The sequence below is a fragment of the Phodopus roborovskii genome, unplaced genomic scaffold, assembly GCF_943737965.1.
Source record: "Phodopus roborovskii unplaced genomic scaffold, PHOROB, whole genome shotgun sequence".
Classification (NCBI taxonomy): Eukaryota; Metazoa; Chordata; class Mammalia; order Rodentia; family Cricetidae; genus Phodopus; species Phodopus roborovskii.
This window is the reverse complement of record NW_026126566.1, coordinates 2523906-2548616: the sequence shown is the minus strand read 5'-3', so window position 1 is coordinate 2548616 and position 24711 is coordinate 2523906. Positions and strand designations below refer to the sequence as shown.

The 24711-nt window shown below is 38.3% G+C and overlaps 1 protein-coding gene across 1 annotated transcript in view; it reads right to left on the bottom strand.

Annotated features, from left to right (window-relative positions):
• Wdr33 (WD repeat domain 33) overlaps nucleotides 1-24711 on the bottom strand; it is a 92949-nt gene that overhangs the window by 61809 nt on the left and 6429 nt on the right. Inside the window, exons 2-7 of the mRNA XM_051202298.1 lie at nucleotides 11689-11915; nucleotides 10274-10342; nucleotides 9408-9512; nucleotides 6144-6239; nucleotides 5807-5958; nucleotides 4040-4137 (exon numbers count right to left, since the gene is read on the bottom strand). Of these exons, the coding sequence (XP_051058255.1) occupies nucleotides 4040-4137; nucleotides 5807-5958; nucleotides 6144-6239; nucleotides 9408-9512; nucleotides 10274-10342; nucleotides 11689-11892 (724 nt within the window). The 5' untranslated portion in view covers nucleotides 11893-11915. The remainder of the gene's footprint in view (nucleotides 1-4039; nucleotides 4138-5806; nucleotides 5959-6143; nucleotides 6240-9407; nucleotides 9513-10273; nucleotides 10343-11688; nucleotides 11916-24711) is intronic.

Genomic DNA, 24711 nt, shown 5'->3' with positions numbered 1-24711 from the left:
CTAGGGAATCATCCCAAGACTTAGTGCATACTAAGCAAGCACAAACCAACAGATTCATTCCAAACCAGAAGCACTGTCTTTTGAACCTATTGCAGGGTAGCCCTTTCTGTACATTTATATAATCTAGCAGATACCTTGTAACCCCTTTGCAGTTTCAACAATTCAGTGTGATTTAATGATATTGTGGTTTAATATGTGATACATAAAAAAAAAAACTGTAACCTATATGGATAGTTTTTAAGAAAAGTATTAAACTGAAGTTTCTTCTGCCCACTCTCCCTCCTTCCCTACCAAAATCTTTACTTCAAAGACTATCACCATAGCCCAATTAAACAATCTATTATGACATTTCTTTTAAAATAGAAAAGGTCAGGGATATAACTCAGTGGTTAGGTTATTTGCCTAGCATGTGCCCTGGGCTACTTAGTAGTAAAATAAACTCAAGCCAAACAGCCTACCTTCAAATCCAAGCCCTATTTCATATACTGTATGTACGATCTTTGGCAGGTTTATTTAACTTCCTAATGATCATATCATTCATTTGTAAAGTAGGAAAATCTCAATTCTTATCCTAAAGGGTTGCTGATGATGCTAAATTAAGTACTTAAACTATGCCTGATCAGGGTGCCAGCTATCAGTGCTAAAATCCAGAAGGTAAAACTTCAGGTGCACTGAGTTTCTGAGTTTCCAGAGTAGATTCTTTTTATAAGTATATGCCTCTCATTAAAATATATTTTAGCATTCTTAATGATCACATGCTTTCCACTTGGTAGCAATGAGTTTGTTTTGATTTTAGAGACAGAATCGTAGGTCTTCTTCCCTCTTCAGTGTCAATAAAAGTATTTCTAACCAGTTTATTAAGTTTACTCTCCTGTGTCTGCTTTTAAAATGATAAAAGTTTGTTAAAATATCTTGCCACAAAACTTTAAGCACTTTCCTAGAGAAAAAGGACAAATGTGTATAAACTCAGTATATGAGGGAGATTTACAAGATGTCCCCAATTCTATGCTATACTAAATTTCATAATATTATGAATCAACCAACCAATCCTTTTATACAGCAAACCTCCCAACAATTGCTCTATGTCCATTTTAAACCTTATGCCTTTCTTGTATAACTTATTTTACATGAAGATTTAAGAACAAGTTCAGAAATGACACTAAAAAAAAGAGCAACTGTAAATTTTGTACTGAAATGTTATTGTGGCTCCTAAGGAACACTGTGTACTTAAGCTGAAATACTTGGGAGGGAAAAAGAAGACATGATTGATATTTTTAAATATTTAATTGGTTGTCACACAGAACAGATTAGAGGTTTTTTATTTTGTTTTTGAGCTTCTTATGTAGCCATGGCTGCGCTCCACCTCTCAAGTGTTGAGATTATACCCATGCACTATATTTCTGCTTTTTCTTTCCTTTGATGTCGCAAATGGAAGAGCAATTATAGAAAAGCAAATTACCAACATAATGGAAGAATATGCTAAAAATTAGATCTGATATCAGTAAATGGAAACATGAGGTAACAAATACTTTATCACTAAAAATCTGTAAAACTCTGATTTTTAGGGATGATGGAGAAAAGATTAAGTATGTGATAAAGCCTCAGACTATATGATCATCACCTCCCCTCAGTGTCTTCTTCATTGTCTAAATACCTAACTTCTCAAAGTGGTTGCCTGACACAATCCACAAGAAAGGAGTGTGTGTGCTTGCCTACCAGATGGGTATGGGTGGACTGAAGACTATAATATAGGACAACTGATGTTTCACAAGATGGAACATTCATCCTGTCCCAATTTGGCTTTGGGATCCAATGTTCTCCATGAGAAGCTACCTTCAGGTCCTTCTAATTTTTGTTGAACACTACGCGTTCTCCCAAAGACGATTGTAAATATGATCTCTAACCATCAAGTGGAACAGAAATGCTCTGAGTTTCACAGAATTTAGAAAAGTGAATAACTGGCAACTGGAATCTAAAATCTCATGGATTATGTGAGACTTGCTCTCAAAACTGTTTGGACTGTTTAATTTAGTTGAATATGTTCACATTTGCCTCATATACTCATGGAGGCACTTAAAGTTAGGACCATTCAGCAGTAAAATATTTTTATAAGGAAGAAAATGATATACATATGCACAAGCAAGAACATAAATCCTAAAAGTACATGGACATCCAGCATACTTTTGTGTATATTTCAAACACTCATATAGTCTAAAATGCACAGTTGTCATGTAGAGAATAAAACATTCTCATTTAATTAACAGAGACGATATTAATGTACTTGAGTCTGTATTGCCTATTTAATAGCATCCACTTTACCTAAATTCACCTGGACTAAAATTAATAATAAAAATTTCACCTTAACTCAAATCTAAAAACATCAACTGCTACTTATAACACTTAATTTTAGAGACATTTCAAGGCATATTTAGAGCTGTTTTCATTACCAGAAATGAATAGCTCTTCATTGGTAGTATGTAAGGTGAAAAAAATTAACATAAAAGATTTTTGGCTCAATACAAATTGTTGAGCAGGCTTATATGAGAATTCTGTTATCGTATTTCAAAATACTGTAACGTTAAATATTGTTACCCCTCAGAATTATCTTAAATAAAAAGTTTCTTTCCTAAGGATTTTTCAAAGCCTAGAAAAAATTAACCTATATCTGTTTAACATCTAATACTTCTAAGAATGGTGAGGAAAGATCCAATTGAAGTGTACTACCAGGATAAAAGTCAAGTGGTTAAGATTCTGTTATGACACTGGTCCTGCTTTGTTTAGCTTTTCACTTTTTTTTTTTTTTTTTAAACATGTCACTTAAATTTTCTGGGTCATGGTACTAATCCATAAAACAATTCTGACTAAGCTTTCAAAGAATCTACCTCATTCTTAAGTTGCATGATATTATGACCTTCACAGTACATATGTCCCTCAAAATTTGACAAGTACCACCAAGATCCATACATGGTTATGTACAACTGTACATGGATCGAAGCCAAAAATTATACTAGCTTGCAATATGTGTCTTTAAAAAAAAATTTTTTTTTTAAGTTTAGTTTCATTTGCTTTATTCTGAGACAGGATTTCACTATATAGTTCTAGCCTGGATCTATCTATCTAGACCAGACTAATGTGGAATTAGCAGAGATTTGCCTGCCTCTCCTAGGATTACAGTGTATGTACATTACAACAGGCATGTTAAAAGTATCTTACCAGTTGTAAGAAATTTAAAATTCCACCAAGACAATTAACTGCTGACTCTTTTAACAAAACGTTTTGACAAATGTTATCTGTGGTACCCATTCTCCAACCCTGGATTTCCCTCTTACACGATATTACTTCTGAGCATTCTGGAATCAAGGGCATGGAACAAAAACTAACACTTGAAAATACTATATTCCTAGTGAAAAAGAAACCAAGTACTTAGAAGTGCAAATGGTTATATTGTAGTGTTTGCACTATGGATATATAAAACAGAGAATAAAGGGTGTTAACAGCCCCACTATACAAAGTGAAATAATCTACAAATTCCAAGAAAGCCAGTTGCAATGAAGCACAACTGCTCTTACAGAATTGGGGGTCTGAGACAAGGACTACGGACTAAGTTCCAGGCCACCTTAAGCTTCAAAATGATGACCTTTCCTTTAAAAAGCGGGTAAATCAGTAAGCACAGCTACCTTGATTTTATCGGTTAATTTGTTACCTATAAAAGCGCTGTCAGAGTATGTGAGTTGTCTATTATTTTGAAATGTCTATGTTAGGAAAGAGTACTTCCCTAAAGGACACACAAAGATAAGAAATGACGGAGAAAAGGGAGAACTTATATTTTAATTTACAGCTCAAAGAATTCAAAGATAGTGAAGTTACTATTAGTGAAAATTTACAAATTGAACGCAAACTAGAGAACAGCTGTGTTTTCTTGACAGAGATGGTGAAAATACTTTAATGGAGATACAAGCCAGTATTGTGTACTGTGAAGATTTAACCACAAATGCCTTCCCTATTTAAATATTTCAATCAGTACTGTTAGTACACATACCTCGGAGAATTCTTTCCTCATGGCAACGAAGAAAATCCCAGATTCTAACAGTGCCGTCATCAGAGCATGTAGCAAATTTATTATCCGTGGGTGAGAAACTGTTACATGAAGACACACAGCAGGGGAAAGAGGTCAGCATTTAACAGATCATCCATGCTTCTCAGACAGGGAAAAATAAAAACACTGGGCTGCACATTATAAACAGGAGAAGGAAGTATCCAGTGAAGAAGTCCTTAAAGAGAATGTAGTCAGCTAACATATGCATCTCATCAAGAACTCAAAAGAATAGGGTTTTTTTCTTTTCAGTTTACCATCAATATTGAGAGAACTTCTCAGTGCATTACTAGTTCCTATCATTCATTACCTGTGCTCGTTTTAGTCTATTTCCTGTATCAACAAAACATGGGGAACTTCCTTAACAGTGAAAATGAATGTATTCTACTCTAATATGTCTGCATATAATCAGTTATGCCACAGAGGAATACTGCTCAAAACATGAGCATCAGTTTCTGCCTAAGACACTTAAACTTCAAAAATAAGCTAACTAGCAATAAGCAGGCTAGCAAGACTTACTGCTCAACATCTTTACATAAGTTTCTCACTTATTTAAAAGGCTTATGAAAACCACATGCTTTCTTCTAGGTGTAAAGCAATCCCATAAATGTTGTACCTCTGGAGCAAAACTTAAAATGTACATCAGATTTCTTTTTTAAAGCCAATGACTCTGCTACACAAGAGGGAGCCAGTTTTCTTCCAGGGTGTGAAAAACCATCAAGATTTTCAATGAACTGTATAAACTCCCCTGAACTTCTGAATGACTAACAGTGGGGAAAAAAATATGAGCATGACACTGAGGCCAAAGTCTATAAAGCAGAAACATGTATATGCAACAAGTTTTGTAGATTCTGAAAGTAGAAACAAGCAACTGCCAATGGTGTTTCTAAAGTCAACCTCTTCCCACATGTGGATGGCACAACCTTAAAAGAATGCTGCTTAGCTTTATTCTGAGGCTGCAGCAACTCTTCAGGCTTTTCTTGAAACTCTTTCCCCCAGTTTTACTATACATTTCTCACTGTTATGTAAAAACATACAACTCACTGAAAATGTTTTAACTCCACTCATACATTTGCATAAGTCATGTTATCAACAGTGAATCAGAAGAAAAGTCCTAGAGTCTTCTTTGACAAAGGTCTGCTTACAGCTGCAAAGCATGAAGAACCCATTCATTACTCCGTTAATGTTTGCCACGTCCAGAGAGTTATCTGTGAGGTTTTTAGTCCTATACTTTGTTTTTGAAGTCGTGGCAGAACCAAGCCAACCAGGTCTTCACTTAAGCCTCTTTTTTTTTTTTTCCTTGACTTTTGTGTGGATTCTGAAGGTGATTTCTGTAGGCTTTAGATTTTATTCAGTTGTATAATTAAAGACTGAATTCTTTATTTGGAATATTCTTGTCTTACACAGTAGATAATAAAAAGGAATAACGTATACACATTATTAACCATAAATGAAAAGAGAAAACCAGTGCAAAATGTGGCAGACAATACATCTCTAACATATTGCAAAGGCTGATACCAAGACAAAACTACTTCAGAAAGGTGCCAGCAAAATGGTGAGTGTGTGAAAACAAAGAGAAATATTGTGTTCATAAGGTGCAGAAAGTTTCCCAGAATCTGAGAGAGCCCATGCATCTCTGCACCCAGAATACACTTAGAGAGTAATTTAACCATGACAATAGGGACTACAGAAAATGGTATATTGTGTATAAACCTGGCCTCTCTAATCGCCTCCTTATGTGCCTGGAACATCTTGACGTTGTTCATGTTGGATTGCCAATATTTCACATATCCTCCATGATCTGCTGTCAACATCCACATGTCATTATGTGACCAAGTCATGGCCCTCACAGGGCTATCATGAGCCTGTAAATACAAAAAAAAAAAAAAACAATTTTAAAATTTTTCTTTAAGAGACTATATGGCCGAGGCTGATAGGAACATATATTAACTCAGACCAGTAAACTGGCCAATTGTTAAGTTTCACAATGCCAATGAAGTTTACTGAACACAATTTCTTAGATGAGCTTCCATCTGGTGGTTACTATTACCTGCAATATGGTTTCGAAGTTGAAAGTCAGCCCATTCCACAAGGTGAACTCTCCACTAGAAGCTCCAGTGACCAACCGTCTTCCTTCTGGAGTCCACTGGAGGAAGAAAAAGGAAGACAGGTTACGCATAAGCACACAAGTCTTGGAACTAAGTAATTTAAGAAACTGTTTCAAAGGTGTTTTGTTTGCCTGTTTAAGGGTGTGTGTGCGCAACACTGTGTGCAGGTGAATGTGGAGGCTAGAAGAGGGTATTGTATCATATCCTGTTGAGCTAGAGTTACAGGCAGTTGTCCAGCTGCAGAATGTGGGTGTAGGGATATGAACTCAAGTCCTCCGGAAGAGAGGTAGTTGTTCTTAATTGCTGAGTATCTCTCTAGTCCACCAGAAATCTTTATTCATAAAATAGTAAATACTCAAATTAAAGCACACAAACCTAAGTTTTATAGTTAATGTACCTTTATAAGCAAGTATATTGTCAGACAAGAACTTGCACATTGTGCAAAAAAGGCATTAACAATATTGCTCATTAGCCAAATTTAAAAAGAAATATATTATGAATACTGCTATGCACTTAAAAATCAAGTTAAATCATAATATGTAAAGATTTCACTTTCATCTAGACTATATAGTAGACTGATATAAATCATGGGCAGCCACCAGAAAAGTTCAAATGACTGAATGAAAAATAAGGAATCTTGCCATTGCTGTTTGACATATATACAGAAAATAATTAATATAGTAGTATATACATTATAAAGCACTTGAGAGCTGGATGGACAAGGATCACTAGTTTGGGGACAGCCTCAGTTACACTATAAGACATCACCTCAAAACACATACTCAGTTCTATGGCAGAAGCCCAGAAGCACAGCACTTAGGAGGCAGAGGCAGAGGCAGGATGCAGAAGTTCAAGATCATCCGTAGCTACATGAGACCCTGAGTAAAATAAATAAGTAAAATTACCAGGCACACACCTTTAATCCCAATACTCAGGAGGCAGAGGCAGGCAGATCTCTGAGAGTTTGAGGACAGCCTGGTCTACAAAGCAAATCCTGGAGTCCAAAACAGACTCCAAAGCTACACAGAAAAACCCTGTCTCAAAACTCAAAATAATAAGGAGGAGGAGGAGGAGAAGGAGGAGGAGAAGGAGGAGGAGAAGGAGGAGGAGGAGGAGGAGAAGGAGAAGTAGTAGTAGTAGTTGTTGTTGTTGTTATTTGGAAAATGACACAAATAAGTGTGACCACTTGACTCTTTATTGCTTTATCAATAAATCATCATTTTAATGAATCTGAATAAGGTACTCCTATCTTCTTGGATTTTGTTATCTGCTATGATCCCAACCCTATCAATTCTGTAGTAAACCAAACTGTAAATACAGCATTTCTTAATAACTTTCAACACTGTGTATCTCTAATACACACAAATTTTCCCCAAGATCTCATACCTTGACCTCCAAAGAAAACTCTACTGTACAGAGAAGGTGAAGAGGGAACAAGAGTTTTAGGGCAGCCTGGGCTACAATATGAGTTCAAGACCAGCATGAGGTTTATTATTGTTTTGTTTTTTCTCAAGGGATAGGGGGCTAAAGATGTAATTCAGAGCATAGGCCCTAGGTTCTATCCCTAGTAATAAGGGGAGAAAATACCAATACAAGATATGCAGGCTTCATTTCAAAAAGGTTTTCTGTACTACAAAAGGATAAAGGGCTGGAGAATGACTCAGCAGTTCAAAGTGTTTGCAGTTCTTTCAGAAGACCAGTATTTGGTCCCCAACGCCAACATCAGACAGTTTACAACCACCTGTCACCTCCAGCTCCAGAGAACTCTGACAGCCTGAGCTTAATTCCTGGAACCCACATAAACGTAAAAGGAGAGATGCAACTTCATGGGTGATCCTGCCCTCCACATATACACAGGGGAGAGCCCCCTACATACACATATAATAACAACTAAGTTAAAAAATAAAATCAAAAACAAGGGAGCTGAAGAGATGGCTCAACAGTTAAGAGAACATACTGATTTTACAGAAGCCTGAGTTCAGTTCTACACAAGGCAGCTCCCAACCTGTTAACTCCAGCTCCAAAGGAGTGGATATTCTCTTCTAGCCTCCAGAAACACCTCCACTAACATGTACACAGACATGCATGTATATATATATATCATTTAAAATGAAATCAAGCCAGGTGGTAGTGGCACCTGCTTTTAATTCCAGCACTCTGTAGGCAAAGGCAAGAGGATCCCTGAGTTCGAGGCCAGCCTGGTCAATAGAACCAGTTTCAGGACAGTCAGGAATACACAGAGAATTCTTATCCCAGAACACAAACAAACAAACAAAAAAAAATCCTAAAAAAGTAAGAAAAATTAAAAAGGATGGAAGGACAAAGGAAATGAAATAAAAAATTATTATACTAGCATATGTAGAAAGAAGACCTGAATGTCTGATCAATATGGAAAAGAACCTTTTTACTGCAAAATCCCTTCAAAATATTAAGCAATGTGAATATAATCCTGATTATAAAACTGTATTTTTATGTGTGTGCCTTTTTTGTTGTTGCTGCTGTTTTCAAGACAGGGTTTCCTTGTGTAGCTTAGGAGCCTGTCCTAGAACTTGCTCTGTAGATCAGGCTGGCCTCGAACTCACAGAGATCTGCCTGCCTCTGCCTCTGCCTCAGGAGTGCTGGAATTAAAGGCAAGCACCACCATCAATTGGCATAAAACTGTATTTTATAATTCCAAAGAAACTACTAGGCACCTTCACAGAGCTGTTAAGTATGATGTATCATCTCTCCTCAAACATCATTTCCTATAAACGCCCAAGAGCTTTTCACTCATCTTGGGATGCTGCTTTACCAACAGCAACAAAGCCATCTCTATTCAAGAGCAATCAATCCTAAGACCTGCTGAAGTATGAATAGAATTCTACAACATGATGAAAAACATTTCAGAGAATTTGGACAAAATGGATAAAACAGCGGATTAAAAAGTAAAACTGTTAGTAACAAACTAAATATGTTCTTATGTATGCATTTAATAATATTTAATTTTTATTTTGTTAAATATTTTTTTGTTTTTTTGAGTCAAGGTGTCTCTATGTACTTCTGGTTATCTAGGAGCTACATACACCCGGCTGGTCTTGAACTCACAGAGATCCTCTTGCTTCTAGGATTAAAGACATGTGCCACCAGCACAACCTTGTCAAATACATTTATAAAACTAATGATTAACCTTTTTTTTTTGGGGGGGGGGGATCTAACAGAAAACTTACCCTCACAACAAACACTGGGCATTTTACTTTGTTTGTTGATGTCCTAACAAATTTTGTTGTTACTGCATTCATAGGATTATTCAACATTCCTATAGGTGGGACAAGCTATTAAAAAGAAAAAAGAAAAAAAAAAAAAGATTAGGTTTTTATAGCACCTGATAACACACAGGAAAGAAACAAGGTACATAGCAAGATTAACTATTTCAACATCTAAAGAAAATTTCAGGATAACTTTTCTAAGCATTTAGATTAAAACTACTCTAAATTAATTAAAAGAAAAGTAAGGTTAATAAGTTAAACCCTATTAGTATTAATCTGGAACTTAATCTCAACATCTAAGTATCAGATTTTCTAAATTATTTCTCAAGGTCAATACAGCAAAGCATGTTTGCAAAATGCTAATTTAAAATCAATTTTTTAATTAAAAGAATAGAGGCTGTTCAATCTTTTAACATTGCTTTTGTCTCCAAAGTTTATTCATCATTAAATTTAAAGGAATATTTAAGTTGAGACAAAATTAAGTCAAGGTAAATACATATATACAACATTATAATTTTGGAAATATGTTAACTATAAAAATGTAAGGAGAGCCGGGTGGTGGTGGCACACACCTTTAATCCCAGCACTTGGGAGGCAGAGGCAGGTAGATCTCTGTGAGTTCAAGACCAGCCTGGTCTATAAGAGCTAGTTCCAGCACAGCCTCCAAAGCCACAGAGTAATCCTGTCTCGAAAAAAAACCAAAGGAGGGAGAGGGGTAGAGATGTAAGGAGAAAAGACAACCTTGACCTTGAATTCACATGCTTTGAGGGTTACATGACCAAAACAGGAGGTTCTTATTAAGCTAGTGTGACAGAATTTATACTTACATCGTTATAATAACCTGCATCCGGCTGAATGGCCCGCATATCTCTCTGGTCTCTTTGCCATATCCTATTCTGTTTAAAACAAATTAACTAATGAGTATATGGTCTTGTGATAATCATATAAAACTTAATGATGAATTCTAATGTATCTTTTTCATTTATGTATGCAGTTATTTGCCTGCATGTGTACACATGTGGGTACCAAGCAACACATGCATGATACTCTGAAATAGGAATTACAAATCATTATGGGTCACTGGGATTAAAGGAATACACCAACACACCAAGATATTTACTCAAACACAGATAAGACTGATGGCAGTGTCTTAGATGTTCCCCCTTTCCTGCTGTCCCTGTTTAGAATTTTACTCAAGTAGGCCTTTCCCTTTATCCAGTTCTTCTGATCCCCAACATATCCTCACTCGTTTATCATCCTGGAGAGATGGCTCAGTGGTTAAGAGCACATTCTGCTCTTTCAGAAGCCCTGGATATCAGTACCCAAATGGCTCACAGCTTTTAACTCCAGTTCCAGAGGACGTAACATCCTCTTCTTCCCTATATGGGCACCAGGCATACACACAGTAGATATACATACATGCAAGCAAAACAATCATACATATAAAAGTTGGTGGGGGAGGTGAAGACAGACTGGCAACCATACTTCTACCAAAACCATTAGCATAAGACAGTTCTTGTATCTCTCCTTTGACTTTCTTTTTTCTTCTTTCCAAATTCTAGCTTCATACTATAGTTTCCCAAATGAAATTGCCAAGAAACTCTAAATGAACCAGTGTGATATCACATGAAAATCAGTCTTTGCTACATAAAATCATGTCTAAAAAAAATAGGAAAAACTGAAGTTAAAATCTGTCCTTACCTCTGACACGTTTTGCCATGTGCCTATAATACACTAATTAGTAATTAGTTCAATGTGTAAACAGGCCTTTAATCACTGAACTAGGTTTTTAAAAAAAAAAGGCTGACTAAACCAAATGGATGGAAGAATAACATTTAACGGGCTAACACAAGTACATAAAGAACTCAAAAGTAGAGAAACAGAGCTGAAAGCACTTTCAGCATATCACTGTATTCCATTAGTGTAGTAGAGACTCAATCTTAAGTTAAATATAGATCTCCTCCCCCAGACTAGAGTTTCTTACACTTGGGAACTCAGAAGTGGGGCAAGGAACGTTCTCAGTGCCAATGTCTCAGAAATATTACTATTGGTAGTCACTTATTATTTCACATACACAGTAGGTCATTTTCAGAAGATAATTAATGAACTCTACATCTAAAACTCTAATCCATCCCACTAATTCAAGAAATACTAGTAATACTACCCTTTAGTTTAAAAAAGAAAAACAAAACAAAAACAAAAACACACAACACTCTGGCCACAGTACATTCACTGCACTTACCTCCAAATACTTAATTACAGAAGGGTTATAGTCTATAGTTTTTCGGTTCACAGCTTTTCTCATCCGTTTTCCATCAAAGGTAAGTTGCTGCATTGCTTGCTGCTGTGCAAAATCGGGTCGTTTATAAAATAGTTGTCGGGGTGCCTGGTGCTGAAACCTTGGCATATGGAAAAATCGTGGAGGAGATCCAATTTCTGTAGCCATGGTGATGTTTTCCTACTAGGTCACTAGAATAGAAGAGGAAGTATTTTCAGTACACATATCAGCATGACAACAGTGCCTAAAAGCATATTTTTTTTTAACCTAAAAACATTTTTAAACTTTTAAAAAAATGTGCGGGTGTTTGCCAAAGAATGTGTCTGAAAAGACCAGAAAAGGGCATTAGATACTTTGGAGTTACAGATGAATGTGAGCTGCCATGTGCATGCTGAAAATTAAACTTTTTTTTAAAAAAAGTTTTTAAGTGAATACTTTTTAAAATGCTATATCTATTTATTTGCTTTCGGTTTTTTGAGACGGTTTCTTTGTGCAGCCTTGGCTGTCCTGGAAGTAGCTCTGTAGACCAGGCTGGCCTTGAACTCAGAAAGATCCACCTGGCTCTGCCTCCTGAGTGCTGGGATTAAAGGGGTGTACTATCACTGGCCTAGCTGCTAAATTTTCTTTTTTGTTCCCAAGACAGGGTTTCTCTGTGTAGCTTTGGAGCCTGTCCTGACACTCACTCTGTAGAAAAGGCTGGCCTTGAACTCGGTTAGTTAGATCCACCTGCCTCTGCCTCCCAAGTTGTGTATGAATCAATGTGTACAAAAAGCACTTAAGAGGCTGGTAAAGGATCTGTTTATTCAGACACCTCACAAATACATCTCAGCAATCCATATATCTAGGCCTATTTTTCTAAAGACCTAAATTTTTTCTAAATTTGTTTTAAGATACCTCCCAAAAGCTGAGTTGTGTACGCAATCCCTTTTAAAAAAGGTATTCTGGTACAGGCTGCAGTGGCAGCACATGCTTTTAATCCCAGCACTGGAAAGAAAGAGACAGGCAGATCTCTAAGTTCTGGGGTCAGTATGTTCTACAGAGAGTTCCAGCACAGCCAGGATTACACAGAGAAAAAGGTTGGGGGGGGGGGGTTTACACAGCTTTTGAGCTGACAGGATGGCCCAACAGTTAAAGGTGCTTGCTACCAAGCCTGACAATAAGAGTTTATTTGATTCCCAGGACTCACATGGTAGGAGGGCAGACCCAACCACTCAACCCCAACTTCTGGAGGTCCTCTCATTTTAAAGCCACGTGCGTGTATACTTTTATATATACATACATAAATGGATGCATGCATACACACACACAACACACAACACACACACACAAAAGTAAGTGTAGTATTTTTAAGTAAAATCATAAAAAAAAAATAAAAATTCTTAAGTTTAGGGAATAGAGTACTGGGGATTGAGTCTAGCATCTCACATGAAATAACACTGAGGTATAGGCCCAAGCCCCAAAAAAGAATAATTTAGAAAGTTCTATTTTTTTGTTTGTTTTGAGGGGAGAAGTCCTTCTGTATGCTGTGAATATATGTTTCTCTTATTGGTGGATGAATAAACACTGACCGGCCAGTAGCCGGGAAGGAAGTATAGGCAGGGCTATGAAACAAGAATTCTGGGAACAGGGAAGGCACGGAGACTCCATGTAGCCACCAAAGGAACAACACCTGAGCACGCCATCCCTCATGGCAATACGTAAGTTTAATAGAAATGGGTTAATAATTAAGAGAGAGATAGCCAGTAAGAATCCTAAGCCATTGCCCAAACATTAATTGCCCAAAATTAATTGCGTAAAAAATTAATAGAAGTCTCTGTGTTTATTTGGGCCTAAGAGCTGCAGGACCAGGCTGGAAAGAAACAAGGTTTCTCTGTAGCTTTGGAGGCTGTCCTGGAACTAGTTCTATAGACCAGGCTGGCCTCGAACTCACAGAGATCTGCCTGCCTCTACCTCCCAAGTCCTGGGACTAAAGGTGTCGCCCAGCTGAAAGTTCTATTTTTTATAATTATAAATTTTCTAATTTTACTGGAATGAATTTCAACAAAAAATTATCTAATTATGTCATGTATATTGTGGGAAGTGTGTCAAATGAAAGCAGTCAAACACAAATGGCCACATGTTATGACTTTTTTATATGAAAACCCCAGAATGTGCTACACAGAAATAAAGCCTCTAAATTACTGGTTACAAGAGTCCAGAAGACTATTTCTAAGAACGGTCTTTCCTTCAAGGATAAGGAAAGGTTAGAACTAGGAAAAGGAGGCAGCTATACAACACTGAATTGTTAAATGAGCCGAAAGGTGTACTTTAAATGGGTTTAGAAGCTGCACTGGTGGTATACACCTTTAATCCCAGCACTCAGGAGGCAGAGGCAGGAAATTCTCTGAATTTAAGCCCATCTTGGTCTATAGAGGGAGTTGTAAGTCATCCAGGGCTACACAGAGAAACCATGTCTTGAAATGCCCCTGCCCCTTAATGATGTGTAATGTACAAATCAACTAAAAATGGTAAACTTAAGGAAAAAATTCAAATGAGTATCAAATGCAACAATAACAAAAAGCTGGTGACTCTTGAAGATACATGCTTCAACTGGATAGAGCACTAACCAAGACCCAAGGCAAAGACTGATGGCACAAATGACTAAGGTCCAATGCAAAAAAAGCAAGTTGCTGAATAAAATTTGTTCAGCTAGGGCTGGTAGAGTGTGTTTCACCTCTAGCACTACATAAACCCAGGCTAACAGCAAATACCTGTAATACTAGCAAGTTAAAAGCCAACCTGGAAATGTGAAGGGGGAAGGGGCAAGGACAGTGAGTTCCAGGGCAGCCAACTATAAGTAAGGTCAGTGAGACCCAGTCTCGGGAAAATTTGGAAAACCAAATCAAGTGAGCGTTCTGAGAAAGGTCCTTTTGTTTTGTTTTGTTTTCTTAAATGGCCAAAGTACTATTCATGTTCAAGAAACCAAAACTCTGGAATAGTGAAAAAGAGGAAAAACAACAAAAAAATCCAGGCAGGAGTGGCACACACCTTTATTTCCAGCACTGGGGAGGCAGAGGCAGAGGGATCTCTGAGAGTTCCAGGATAGCAAACACTACAGAGAAACCTGTCTCAGAAAAACAAAAACAAAATAGGGGCGTTTGGGAGTAGCTAATGACTATATTTCAAAACAAAATTCAGTCCTCATTTAAGAAACATTAAATATTAGTTACTTCTGCCAAATGCTGTAAAACTTTTGTTAATTACAAGGAATGCAAACCTTTTCTCCCCAGTTTGTAAAACTTTTATGTGAAGGATTTACCCCCTCCAACTAGGTACAACTTTTACTTTAGCTTTAAAGGTCCTGCTGTGGTCTCAGAACTCAGACTTTCCTTTATGTGATGTCATTCATTTCCTTTCCTTTAAATCAAGAAAACCTGTGAGGTTGGACTCAAGCAATAGGGGAAGTCACCACCTGCTTTAAATTAAAACCCAGGTGAACTTCCTGCCCCAGTGTGTGACTCCTCCGGTTTTCCAAACTGCATGTCTGCTGGTCAGAAATACAGTGTGTGCCTTGCTGAGACACTAACTGGAAAGGTGGTCTCTTCCTTTGTGACACCCAACTTATTTCTAAGACCAAGGCTCAGGAAGATAGCTCAGGTGTTAAAAGACTTAAAGGAAAGAACCAACTATGACACATTATCCTCCAATACCCACCCATGTAACACAGCAAGCATGGGCACCTGCCCCCCCCACACACACACACACACTCACAATTCATCAATGAAATAAATGTAAAGTCTAACATGAAATTAAACAAAAACAAAACACCTCACCATACAGTTACAATGAGCAAGTTTCACAATACAAGCCTTACAAGCTACTGCTTTAAGAGAGGCAACCCATGAGATTACTCAGTAGTGAGAATGCCCTGGGTTCAAACCACCACAAAAAAATAAAAATAGCAAGGCACAGTGATGTATTTGTGTAATCTCTTCACTTGGAAGGTGGAGGCATGAAGGTGGTCCTTCTGCTACACTGTGAATTTGAGGCTAGCCCTAGGCTACATGATACTTTCTCCAAATGAAGGAGGGAAGGCAAGAGATGGGAAGGAAGAAGGAAGTCAAATAAGTAACAAACATTTCTTTTAACCAAACTTTAAACAGTGCATCTTTGTTGATATATTTTTTTTTTTGAACTATCAAAGGCCTAAAAGCTTTAGGGTTCTAATCTAACCTGAATGGTTTAAAAAACGAGAGAAAAACAGGAGGAAAAAAAGAAAAAGAAAAAGCCTTGTTGTGGTGGCACACAGCTTTAACATCAGCATTCAAGAGGCAGAGACAAATGGATCCTTGTGAGCTTGAGGCTAGCCTGGTCTACAGATCAAGTTCTGGGACAGCCAAGGCTGTACAGAGAGACCCTGTCTTGAGAAAAGGGGGTGGGTGGGAGGGCTAGGACTCAACAGAAAAGCCTTACTAAGAACCAACCCTGCTTACATCTTAGATTTTTGGAACTGTGGCATTCAGAACTGTGAGGAGAATTATTTATTTAAACCATCAAAGCTATGGTACTTGTTATGGTTCCTCTAGGTAATTTATAGAGTGGCAGAATCAGAGTAAAATGCCTGGCTCTCCTCCTGACTCTCATTCAATAGGAGGAGGCACCTGACATATAAATTTGAAAATTCAGTGACTCACAGAGAGAACCTCAAATAAAGTTATCCTTCAATCAAGCTTAACAATGGAACTAGAGTTATTAACCAAATTGAAATACTAATACAAGTTTTGTACTCGCTGTAGTATCCCCTTCACACTCAGTACTAGAATGCCAAAATTCAACTAAAAGTTCAGTTTCCCCCCATACTCATAATTGAGCTGGGGGATGAGAGAGTTGGGCAGGTGGGTTGGAAGAGGAACATAAGTCAGATGGAGACAAATAATTTACCTAAGGTTATTCATATATAACTAAACATCCAAGTTGTTAAGGATAAAAATCCACCTAAACAACTAAATTCATTCCATCTTTCTCCTAAACATAAACTTGTAACGAATGTCTCAAGCAAGGAACACAATTCTGCCAAGTGTTTGCTTTATATTACATACATCAGGTAAAACCACATCATTCTGACTCAGGCTCCATGATGCCTGTCTACTCTATTTTTACAATGCAAACATATCTGAACTATACAAAATTCCATAAGCAGGCTAGGCAGTGGTGGCACGCACCTTTAATCCCAGCACCTGAGAGGCAGAGGCAGGCGGATCCCAGTGAGTTTGAAGCCAACCTGATTACAGAATTCCAGGACGGCCAGGGATATACAGGGAAACCCTGTCTTGAAAAACTAAAAAAAAAAGAAAAAGAAAACCTGTTTCACAAATAAGGCTTTTTACTTTCAAATACTAATAAATAAATAAATAACTTGGGGCTTAGGACATCACTCATCAAGTAAAGTGCCACACACGTGTCAGGCCCAGAGTTTGGATCTCCAGTAGCCATGTAAATGCCAAGAGAAAATGGTAGCCCACCTGTAATCCCAGCGCATGGAAGGCAGAAAAGGGATCCCCAGAGTAAAATGTATACTTGGACTAGCTGAGTCAGCAAGCTCTGGGTTAAGTTAGAGGCCCTTTCTCAAAATATATAAGATAGAGAGCAATAAACAACATAATACAATCCCAACTTCTGTCCTCTAACCACATGTGCACACCACACACACACACACACACACACACACACACACACACACACTACACCCATGAATGCAAAAATCCCTTCAAGAACAACAAAAACTTACAATGTTTTTTTATTTAGAAAGTGTGTGTGTGTGTGTGTGTGTGTGTGTGTGTGTGTGTGTGTGTGTGTACACAGCATCTCTGCTCAGAAGCTGGACAAATAGCTTAGCAGTCAGTAAAAGTAGCCATTGTTCTTACAGAGGTTCCATTCTTAGAGTCCACATACAACCACCCATAAATCCAGTTTCAGGATAGTTAATACCTTCTTACCTCCATGGGCTACTACTGCATATATGTGGTACATACACATACACCCTGAAACATATACAAAACCACTCAGGAGACTTACTATTCCAAAAGGTCTATGTCAAGGTTACAGTCAGAAATTTGCCATCTCCTAAGGTTTTTTGTTCAAAGAGGGACTCCTGCTCCTTTTTCCAGTCTGTATTTTTCTTTAGAAAACAAACTGGTTTCTGTATAAATTTCCCTGATTTGCCTAGGTGAGGCAGCACATGCCTTTAGTGCCAACACTCAGAAGGCACTGACAAGTAGATCTCTGTAAGTCCCAGGCCAGCCTGATCTACATAGTGAATTCTAGAGCAACCAGAGATACACAGTGAGAAAAAATAAAATAAAAAAAGCCTGATTTATTCAGGATTCCTGTTTATTTATTTTTGTTTGTTTTTAATATAGGGTCTCATTATTTAGAGTAGGCTGGCCCTGAACCCAAGGTTCCCTCCAAATTCTTGAACCTTCCAAACTCTGACAGACTTTACACCACTAAGAACAAATATGCCTAGAGAGTGTAGAAGCACACACCTACAGTCACAGTACTTGGGAGGTAGAAGCAGGAGGTCAGGAGTTTGGCTCCCTATCAAGTTTGGGACCAGACTCAGCTACGTGAAACAGGGAGAAAGAAAAAGGAACAGGAGGGAGTGAGGAGTGGGGAGAAGCCAATCATTTACTGATATCCCAGCAGAGAGGCCACAGTTAGGGCTCTAGTATAACAGAGACTATTAACAGAGGCCAAGCCAGCCTTTCAGCACTGGTAAAGAATATGCATTCAAGACTAACACCCAGGCTCCTCCTACAGTCTCAGAAGACTAACCTTGGGTTACATAGATGAATATATTAGTATATTGTGAAACTTGTTAAGGAAACAAATGTTTGAAAATAGTTTCTTAAAACCTTTAAAATTGTATGTCTGTAGGATTTTTTTAAGTGTAGGAGGAGTTATCTATTATCAGCTGTAATAGCAGCTGTTTCAAACCTCAGATACTACCCCAAAAGACACGTGATCCCTAATCTGTCACAAAACGTTAACTGCTGGTTAACTGGGCCAGTAATAAAACTATCAATATGCTCCCTCTCTTCATTTTGTTCTAACATTAATAAATAGAAATCTTGCCCGGTGTGGTGGCCTCTGCCTTTAACCCAAAATTTAGGGGATCAAGGCAGGTCAATTTCTTTGACTTCAAGGACATCAGTCTACATAAAGAGACCCCATGTTTAAATAAATAAATATATATATATATATATATATATATATTATAATAAACAAACAGGTCAGGCAGTGATGGCACACAACTTCAGTCCCATCATTTGGGAAGGAGAGGCAGGCAGCAAATTTTCCGCCTTAGCCTCCAGAGTTCTGGGATTTTAACAGTGTACACAAGCTTAATGCCCAGGTAAGCATTTTTCCACTTTTTTTTTCATGTTTCTACTCAGACTTTTCTGTCCATTTTCTTAAATAGTTTTTTAAAGTACGTTTTATGAGCTCTTTGTATGTTTTAGATATCTTCTATTTGTTTTCTTGTGTTTCCAAGCAGGGTTTCTCTGTGTAGCTTTGGAAGCTATCCTGGCACTCACTCTGTAGACCAGAATAGCCTCAAACTCAAGAGACCCACCTGCATCTGCCTCCCAAGTGCTGGGATCAAAGGCATTCGCCACCACAGCCCAGCTGATTTAGGCATCTCATCCTTAATGAGTTTTTTTAGTTTGGTTTGGTTTAGTTTTGTTTTTGAGACTGGATCTCTCTTGGTTGGTCCAAACTCTCTATGTAGAGCAGGCTGACCTTGAACTCAGGAGATCCATCTGTCTCTGCTTCCTGAGTGCTGGGATTAAAAATGAGCACCACAGCTGACTAGTAAGATTTTTTTTCCAAGAATTTTCTCATAGTTTTTCTGCTTATTCTTCTAACTAAAGTTTATTTAATTGCTTATTTATATTTTTGAAGTACTGGAGATCAAACCAGACTCTTGCATACAACTAGACAAACATCTGTAAAATGAAGTTCTTAACTGGTTTAGATAATAAAAAGTGGGAGTCAGATATAAAGGGAAATGCTGAGAGATCAGAGAGAAGGAGCAAGCCACAGCACGTCTTTCCTCCTTAGTGTCTCAGCAGACAACAGTGATTTACTGTTTCTCCCTACTTATATCCTGTTTCTGTCCAACCACCTCACTTCCTGTCTGTACAGACCTCCAGACCTCTATGGTTAGCTAGTAGCATGCTCCATTCTCTGACCCTCAAACAGGCTTTATTTGTTCAAGCATGGTATCACCACAGCATCCCTAACACTGAGCACTAAATTTATTTTGACTATTACAAACAATTCCCAGTAACCAGGTCAGCAAGTTCAAAATTCCAACTCCAGGAGATTCATCACCTACTTCTGGTACCTGCACTCAAACATATGCAACCCACAATCAAACACACACAAATATACATAATTAATTTTAATATTCATTTTATGCAACCAAGATATAGACACTGGGGCTAAATATATAGTTCAGTTGGCAGGGTGTTTGCTAACATGCCTGACGGTTTGGGTTTGAACTACACTACACAAACCAAATTTGGTGGCATGTATCTATAAAAGTGACACTCAAGAGGTAGCAGTAGGAAGATCATAAGTTTCAAGAACATGTTCAGCTACACAGAGAGTGTGAGGCAAGCCTGTAATGAATGACACCTATCATTACACTTCTGTGTAGTGATACATACCTGTAATCACACACACACACACACACACACACACGCACCCCCCCGGGGGGGGGGGGAGGAGTGGGACGGACACTCATCCCACACATGTCCTATGATGTTCTTTGTTATCAATCTCTAGTACTAACCCTAACCACAGCAACCACTGAAATGCTTCCTATCATTCAAGTCTATATTTTCATATATCTCATGAAGTCTCCAGATAGTAGCATTTTCTGTGTGCCATGATGTTTGAAGAATTAATGCTTTTTAAATTATTCCTTTCTTTTATTGCTAAATTCTATGGAAATAACCAGTTTATCCATTCACTGAAAACACATGGATGTATGCTGTCCAGCAACTTGAATGAAACTACTATAAACATTACTACATAATTTTGTGTGACTGTATTATCCTTTTCCTAGAGTAAATAAGTAGAACAGAAACTTGAGTCATCTAAATTTGTGATTAATCTTCTGAAAAACTGCCAAGCTATTTTAAAAATTGGCAGTACCACTTTACAATCCCACTGGCCTCCCCAGTGTTCCATCAAAAAAAGATCAGGCTGGGTATAGTGGTACACACCGTTAATCCCAGCATTTGGGAGGCAGAGAAAGTGGATCTCTGTGAGTTTGAGGCAGCCTGATCTACAAAGTGAGTTCCAGGACACTCAGGGCTGCTATATGGAAAAACCCTGTTTTGAAAAAAAAAAAAAAAAAAAAAAAAACACACACACACACACACACACACACCCACCTACGTAATCAGGCAGATTAAAAACAGATTTCCTTGTTTATTTGTAGTTGTTTGGTCCCCACCCCCAGGGTTTCTCTGTAGCTTTGGAGGCTGTCCTGGAACTTGCTCAGTAGACCAGGTTGGCCTGCCTATGCCTACGGAGTGCTGGGATTAAAGGTGTGCACCACCACCACCCAGCCAATTTCCATCATTTTTAAAGGGTTTTTAAGAACATGGTGACACAGACCTTCAACCCAGCAATCCCAAGGAAGAGGCAAGCAGATCTCTGACTTTCTAAGCCAGCCTGGCCAACATAGTAGATTTCAAGTCAGCCAGAGATACATAGCAGGACCCTGTTCCAAAAGGGAGTTGGGGGGGGGGGGGCAGGGGCAGAGACAGGAAAGGAGGGAGATGAAAATGGGGTAGGGTGGGGTATCATGTGTATTGAAAAACAGTAAGTATCTTAGCTGTTTCAAGATGGCAGACTTGTACAACGGTGTAGCAGAACAGAGACTACCATCACATAGAAAGCTCTGACATAAATTCATCTATTTAGGCAGTTACCAAGTTAAGCAGGGGTAACATACTAGAACTAGTGTCCATAGCACCATTTTCAGAGCTACAAATCAGGACAGTCACAACTTCCTTGGCCATCCATATTCTATGCTATGTGGTTTTTGAAGTTTTTAGAAATTCATCTGCCTTCCTGATGCTATTAGTTCTTATGAAGGTAGACTGATTTTGGGCTCTTTAATTAGTTTTGGTGGTTTGTATTTTAACAGAATTAATTTCTCCCATGTCACCAATTTTTAGGACATATAACTACGCATGGTATCTCATTAGTATTTTAACATCTATAAAAGCTTCTCTAAAATTATTCTTTCATTCCTGATATTGCGCCCCATTAAAATAATGCAGTCCACAAAGGACTGCAGCCCACATAAACAAATTTGGTATCCTACCATTACACTGAAAATAGAAATCCCTACTGCCTACTAAAGTCACATTACAGCATAAAATATTACTTGGATTTGTAAAGATGTTGGTACGTGTAAATCTATGTAGCCAGGTACATAAAAATATAGCACATATAATTCTGAATTACGTACAACCCAATGGTAATAAACAATTATGTATACTTGACAATGGTAATAAACAATTGACACTACAGGCTTATTACATTTGGGAAGCTGACGTATAATGACACTGACTTCCAAGTACAGCCTCAGCTAGCTAGACAAAAATAAATAAAAGTTCAGAGTATACTTTTATCACACAGCAGGTTTCTTACTTGCCTCTTGACTGCATAAAGAAGTCATGTACAGGTGCTGAAGAAACGGCTCATAAGTTAAGAGGCCCTGAGTTCAATTCCCAGCAACCATATGTTGGCTCATAACCATCTATAATGAGATCTGGTGCTTTCTATTTGGTGTGCAGGCATACAATCAGGCAGAACACTATATACATAACAAATAAATTAAAAAAAAAAAAAAAAAAAGAAATAAAAAAGAAGTCATGTAGAAGCCAGGCAGTGGTGGTACACACCTTTAATTCCAGCAATCCAGAAGCAGAGGCAGGCAGATATCTGAGTCTACAAAGTGAGTTCCAAGATAGCCAATAAGACCCTGCCTCAAAAAGACAACACACAGAGAGACAGACAATGCAGTGCCCCCCAAAAAGGAACCATGTAGATTAACTGACCTTTCCCATTTGTGGTGTTCACGAAACACAAAAACCAGGCATGGTGATGTCTCTATAATCCCAGCACTCAGGAGATGGGCAGCAAAACAAGTTCTAAGACAACCTAAGTCACTTAGGAGAACTCTATTTAAAAACAAACCCCCAAAAAAGCAGGCTAGAGAGCTGACTCAGTGGTTAGGAGCACTTCTTGCTCTTCCAGCAAACCTCAGCTCCCAGTACCCAAATAAGGTGGCTTACAATTGCCTGCAACTTTTGCTTCCTGGGAATTCAGTATCATCTTCTAGACTCTATGGACACTGTGCACAAGATACATACACATAAACTAAAAATTAAGCCTATTGGCAGTACATGATTTTAATCCCAGCACTCAGCAAGCAGAGGCAGGTGGATCTCTGTGAGTTCAGCCTGCCACTGTAAGGCCAGCCTAGTCTACAGAGTGAGGTGGGGGTCAAAAACAGGCTTGTCCGAGTTTGCTGACTTCCACCCTGGCTCCAGATTAAGAAAGCCTTGTTCCAAAACAAAAAAAACAAAAAAAAAAAAAGGGGGGGGTGAGGAGGTGGTAGCCCACGACTTTAATTCCAGCAGCACCTGGGAGGCCAGCAGGCAGATCTTTATGAGTTCAAGGCCAGTCTGGTCCAAAGAGAGTACCAGGACAGGCTCCAAAGCCACACAGAGAAACCCTGTCTGGAAAATCAATCAATCAATCAATAAATAAATAAATAATAAAATGAATTTTGGGGGTAAGTAAAAAAAGCAAGTTGGGAGAACAATCCAGTCATAGTGAACAGCCTAGCATGTATGAGGCTCTGGGTTCTGATCTCATACATCACAAAAAAAAAGAAGTGAAAATCTACAAAGAAAACACCTGCAAATCGTAAGTCTAATGAGAGTCTTGCATCAGAGCATGTCAGCACACATGCATAATCTCAGCGAGTGGCAAGCTAATGAGACCCTGTCCCATAGTGAGGCAGGCAGGAATGTGGAGGCAATTCAGAATGTGTAAAGAACTCTTAGAAAAAAGATCCCAGGGCTGGAGAAATGGCTTAGCAATCCAGAGTACTTGCTGTTCTTGCAAAGGATTCTGGCTCAATTCCCAGCACCCACAAAGAGACTCACAACCCGTCTGTATGTCCAGTTCTAGGTGACCCTGCATCCTCTTCTGCAACTCCACTAGCACATGGGACACATGCAAGCAAAAAACAAATAAAAATGTCTAAAGATGAAAAAAGGAGACAGATATAAACCATCTTCTTAAATGAGAAAAGAACTTTTTTCCCCTTGAGACAAAGCCTTACTATGTTGCCATGGCTGGCCTCGAACTTTCTAGGTAAACCAGGCTATCCTGGAACTCAAGAGATTCACCTGCCTCTGCCTCCCCAGTTGCTAGCACCAAACAAATATTTGCAGCACCAAACAAATATGCAAGAGGCCTGAAAAACAGCTCAGAGGTATCAGCTCTTCCAGAGGACCAAGGGTCAACTCCCAAACTCATATGACAACTCACAACTATTTGTAACTCCAGTTCTGGGGGAATCTGATAGCCTTTTCTGGCCTCTGTAGGCAAACATACATATAAGCAAAACACCCATACACATACAGTTTGAGACGTGGTTTCTCTGTGTAGCCCTGGCTGTCTTGGAACTCACTCTGTAGACCAGGTTGGCCTCAAACTCACAGATATTTGTCTGCCTTTGCCTCCTGAGAGCTAGGATTAAAGGTCTGTGCCACCAATGCCTGGGCACAAATTTTAAAAAAAAAAAAAAATATATGATATAAATATAGTATAGCTGAACCAGGAAGAACACTTGAGTTCAAGACTAGCTTTGGCAAGGTAAACAAACAAACAAAAAAGCCCAGAAAGGCA